Source organism: Volvox carteri, assembly GCF_000143455.1.
Source record: "Volvox carteri f. nagariensis unplaced genomic scaffold VOLCAscaffold_6, whole genome shotgun sequence".
In the NCBI taxonomy this organism is placed as follows: Eukaryota; Viridiplantae; Chlorophyta; class Chlorophyceae; order Chlamydomonadales; family Volvocaceae; genus Volvox; species Volvox carteri.
Genome location: NW_003307549.1, coordinates 2166432 through 2171739, shown reverse-complemented (window position 1 = coordinate 2171739; position 5308 = coordinate 2166432). Strand labels below are relative to the sequence as shown.

Below are 5308 nucleotides of genomic sequence, written 5' to 3'. Positions count from 1 at the left end.
CCCTTTCCTTCATCTCTTCCCCCCGCTCCCTCCTTCCCCCCTTCCTCTCGCCCTCTTGCCCTCAGGGCCCCTTCCGGCGGGGATGTGAAGAGACATTGCGAGTGAGTGATTGAGCCATGCGTCCACGAGCGCCCGAGCCCAGGGTTTTAGGGTTTTAGGTCCTCTACAGAATTCAGTTAGTTTTCTAATGGAAATTACGGTGAAGGCTTAATTAAGCAACAACACCCCGCACCACCATCACCACTACAACACGCTAACGGCCATATGTAGTTTTCTGTTGATTATCGGTTGTTAACCTCCTGCAACTAAGAAGGCAAAGATTTAAATCGACCTTCAGGTCCTCCGGAGCAATGCTGAGTCACTCCTTACGGTTCTGGAGGTGGTTCTGCACGACCCGCTGCACAAGTAGGTTGTCGGGTTTCAGTTAGGTCGTTGTCAGTTGCTGGTTGACAGTTGGGATTAGGAGATTACTAGAAGCTTCACAAGTGGAGAGGCCTTGTTGTGCTTTTCTGTCAAAGACTTCCGTACACGAGGTGCGGCCGAGGTTTTGGATTGTGTGGCAGGCCGTACTGCCGTACTCAGCAAATACCCGTGCGGGATGTCCCGGGAACTCGTCCTCCCTGGACCGCCGTACACCCCCCCGGGTTATGCATGTTCGTTTTCCCCGCCGCCTTCAATTCAACTCCTGTGTGACACACCTCTCCCTCTCCCCTCCTTACCCCCCCCGGTCCCCAAACAAAACACACCTTTCAACACCACACCATCAGGTGGTCGTTGACACTCGCCAAGGCCCGACAAAAGCAACCTCGCGACCGGGGAGGCTCGACTGGGGAGCAGTACCAGCAACTGCAGCAGCAGCAGCAACAAGAGCAGGGGGATGAGGGTATGTACGGCAACATTTTTAGAATGGAAAGATAAGGAAAGCTCACCAACCAATCTTAGCAACCGGGCACTGCCAGCACAGCGTACGGTTCCGTACCGCGTTGTGCAGTTGTACGAAAAAACGCACTGGTTTGCTGTTTGGTGTTTGGTGTTTGCTTGCAGCGCAGCGAAGAGAATTCCCAGAATCCCCCTTTCCTCGCCCCCCGTGACCACCCGGATGGATTCAGCTCTCGACCTGTTTTTCTGTTTCCACATCAGCCACCACTCCCGACCGACCGACCGCCGGCAATCTGGCTCCGTTCCTTAGTCCTGACTTGATTGCCTATCAGTCTGTCTGTCTGTCAGTCAGTCAGTGTGTCAGTCTGTCAGTCCGTCAGTCAGTCTGTCCATTTCCCACCTCTTCACATCTTCAGTCTTCCTGCAACCCCTCACCTCCCCAGAGGCTACGGCGCTGCTTGGTAACGCCGATGCGGCGCGTGCCGTACTTAGAGTGAAGCAAAAGCTCGAGGGTCGCATGGACGCTGGTGGCCTCAGCCGTACAGCCGCCACTACCAACACTGGAGGTACGGCAGCTGGCGGCGGGGCGATCGGTGGCGGCGGCGGCAGAGCAGCTGCCGCCGCTGCCGCCGCCGCCACCGCCGCCGCCGCCGCCGCCGCTGGAGCGGCGACTACCGGGTCGGCCGCGCTGGCTGCTGCCGCCGCGGCGGCGGCTGCGGACGCCGGTGGCGCGCCTCTGAATGTCGAAGGACAGGTGCAATAAGGGGGTGTGTGGAAGCTCCAAATAAATATAAATGCATGAAAGCATGCAACAGGCTGTAAGAACCTGTGGGTGGGGGGTGGGGGAGGATGTTTGTGTATGTGTGTATGTGTTGTAGACGGTGTCATGACGACTCCCTCAGCCGTTCTTCGCAACCCCTCTCTCGGGCCGTCCCCCGGCAGCTGCCCCTCTGAACTCACTAATCCGCCCATCCCATCCGTCTATCTCTGGTATTTGCTCTTCATTCTCCAGTGGTTCGTCTTACCCCCCGTTACATGTACACCCACCCACCCACCCACCCACCCACCCACCCACCTCGTCTGCAGTTGTCCACACACACCCTTCACCGGGTATATGGGCTCCTCTCCCCCCACCCCACCTCCCCCTACGGGTACACCTCCCCCCACGGGCACCCCCCCAGGTCCGGGCCCTGCTCGCGGAGGCTCAGGACCCGCACCGGCTGTCCAGGATGTACGTGGGGTGGTCGGCGTGGTTGTGAGGGGGGAGTGGTGTGTGTGTGTGTGTGTGTGTGTGTGTGTGTGTGAACACACACAGGTCAGGTGGGGTCAGGTCTGGTCTAGTTAGGATAGGGTGATAGGGAGCTGAGGTGGGGGAGGGATGTGTGCGGGAGTGGGTTGTGGTTGGGTGAACGTAGCCGGGGAGGCGTGTGTGTGTTCGTGTGTGTTTCGTACGACGTACTTGTGATGCAGGGCTAGGCATTTGTGTCCGGCGAAAACGTGCGAAGTGATAGCGGCAGTGCACCATGTTGTGTACGACTTAGGATAGGGCAGCGGCATCGGCAGCACGTGGTAGAAACGATAGCTGCAGAGGAGCAGCAATCAATGATTGCAGCGGCAGTGGTGGCGCCACCGGGGTACGGCAGCATGGGGTTTTGTTGGATGATGATGAGGGAGGTGCAGGTGACACACATGTGAACCTGGTGTGATTCAAGTGCCAGACTGGTGGTTGCGAGTGTACGGCGTACTTGGGGGGGCAGGGGGGTGCGTTGCGGAGGCGCCGAATGATTTTGCAAGAGAGAGAGTGTGTGTGTGTGTGTGTGTGTGTGTAACCCAGGGGGGCATCCTGACCATTGCATCCCCGCAAAAGGAATGAAATACCGACTTTTCCTCGCTTTTCGACGACCCGATTGCCGTACTTCTGCCGTACATCGTTGTTCTTATTGTTGTCGGACAGTGCGGATTGAGAAGGCGTTAGAAGGCAATAGCCTTTCCTAAGGTTAGTCGTCTTCAAGAAAGTTGAGCAGTACCGGAAAGACTGTATCTTCCGATCTTCACCTCTCGCGGCGAGTTAGTAGTCGGTGTCTGAGATTATCTCGTCAATACGCGCAAGTCCAAAAGGCAAGATTACCACGTCCCACTTTGCCGTCATGCCATTTTTGAGTCAATATAGTTTTTCAAAAATTTTGCAGGACCTCCATCCATATATTCTTAGCACCATTTGTAATGCGGCAGTCAGGCTGTCGGAAGGCCGTTCGGTGGCTGGATAACTAGCGCTTTTCCCAGCCGCAGCCGCAGCTGCTGTGCAGCTGCATCCTTTAGGCAGCGGCCAGCTAGACGCCCTAGCTGCCCATTCACAGCATTCAAAAGTACGGCAAATCTTTCAGGCACCGCCCATAACGAGTATCCATGGATAACGTATTTCAAGAGGATGCTTATCATCCTTTTCGCATGGACATGCCAAGAGTGCGCGTGCAGATGCCGACACACACACACACACACACACACACACACACACACACACACACACACACACGCACACACACACACACACACACACAAACACACACACACACACAAACACACGTGCGGGCGGGCGGGCGGTGTTCTGCGCTGATATGCAAATATGGGAATGCAGGCGAGAACTAAAGTAAGCGGAGCTCATCACCCTCGATGCGTTTGCCGCGTTAATGCGCGTGTGTGTGGCACGGTTGGGCAGGCGGAGTGTGAGTGGGCGTCTTCGCGCATGATGATGTTTGAAGGAGGAGCAAGAGGAGGAGGAGGAGGACCGAGTCATATTGTATAATGCACGCTGGAAAACAGGCAGGGAGGCTATGTACCACCACCGAGCGATTATCGCTGTTGTTGCTGCTACTACTGGATATTTTACCGACATTGATGAACTCATGCTGCTGTGCAGGCGCGCATCTATGTTGTGTCTGTATGTATGCATGTGTAAGAGAGAGAGAGAGAGAGAGAGAGTGTGTGTGTGTGTACAGCGCAGGTTCGTGGTGGTGGTGGTGGTGGTGGTATAATAAGATTAGAAAGCGATGGTGCACAATGACGTAGGTGGGGGCATCGATTGATATTTCGTGATCAAGCGGGCAGGTGAACCAGTTCCTCGGGGGCCGTTACGCCCCTTGGCCCACTGCCCTCCTAACACCCAACCTCATACTACGTCTCTCGCGCTCAGTCAGCACGCCAGCCCTGATACCACCGCGATACAGCCATGGCCCGGACCCCCCCCTGGAGAGATCACACACGGAGGAGGTCCACCCGCTGCTGAAGTTGGGGGGGAAATATGGGGGGTACGGGAGCGACCACCTCTCCCTCCGATTCCCCCCTCACTGTACATTGCTTCGTACGGCAAGCGGCTGCACTCAGGGGGCGGCGGCGGCGGCGGCTGTTGTTACATGGGCGGAGACTTTGACTAGTGTGGCTTTATGGCTTTATGGCTTTATCCCACTTCAACAAGAAGTACCATGTTGACGGCAAAACGCGATAAACATTTACACACGCACACACATACATATATACATACATACTTAACCACCGGCGCGTATACACCAAGCTCATGCGTACAGACACACATACATGCGCGTACACACACAGGCATGGCTGCGGCGACGATGATGATGATTGGTGATTATGATATGATGATCATCATTATGATGATGATGATGATGATGATGGTGATGATGATGCCCACATGTTTTCCACCGATAAAACACGACATCTCGCGTACGGGGGTACGGGGGTACGGGGATGCAGATCGCAAACTGTCGTCCTCTCGAGTGGTGACACCGTGGGCTCCACCTCGCCCACCGAACCCTCTCCTCGCCGCCCTTACCCCTACACACACACACACACACACACACACACACACACACACCTGATACACACACAGACACACTCTCGCCCATCCTCCCACCCCCACCCCTCCAGATTCCGCCTGCACCGCTTGGTGTGGTGGTTAGCTGCAGTACACCCGCCGCCTTCGCCACCACCAGGCTGAATCATCAAGCGATATAGATGCGACTGTGGATGTGGTTTTAATAGCCTGAGGTGAACTGCCGACAGCAACTGAGTGTACGATACGGGTGCGGCTGTTTGTGTACGATTTCCCTGACATCAATACACAGCGGATGCCGGCACCCGCAGAGGGAAATATACGGACAGCCAACCGCAGTAGCAACAGCGACCAACAGTGCTCCTTTCCCCCGCGCCCCCCTCAGCGTCACTCGTCTGTGGTCCTCTCCCCTCTTCGCCCTCTTTCCCCTCTTCGCCCGCTTAAACCTCGGCAGCGATGTGGCGGTGATGAGTGGTGTTCAGGAAAATGTTGTGATGTGGCAATACTCCTGCAATGCGCCTCCGGCCGGGTGCAAAACTAGACCCAAAGTTCCGCTGTAAGAGCGTGAGCAATATAGGGATC

At 56.0% G+C, this 5308-nt stretch overlaps 1 protein-coding gene across 1 annotated transcript in view; it reads left to right on the top strand.

The window, feature by feature from the left end:
- VOLCADRAFT_116468 (uncharacterized protein) overlaps positions 1–4853 on the top strand; it is a gene marked incomplete at both ends in the record, with an annotated part of 38112 nt that extends 33259 nt beyond the window's left edge. Inside the window, 6 exons of the mRNA XM_002947521.1 lie at positions 66–101; positions 1325–1445; positions 1545–1633; positions 2061–2134; positions 2195–2199; positions 4822–4853. Of these exons, the coding sequence (XP_002947567.1) occupies positions 66–101; positions 1325–1445; positions 1545–1633; positions 2061–2134; positions 2195–2199; positions 4822–4853 (357 nt within the window). The remainder of the gene's footprint in view (positions 1–65; positions 102–1324; positions 1446–1544; positions 1634–2060; positions 2135–2194; positions 2200–4821) is intronic.
- Positions 4854–5308: the final 455 nt, after the last annotated feature.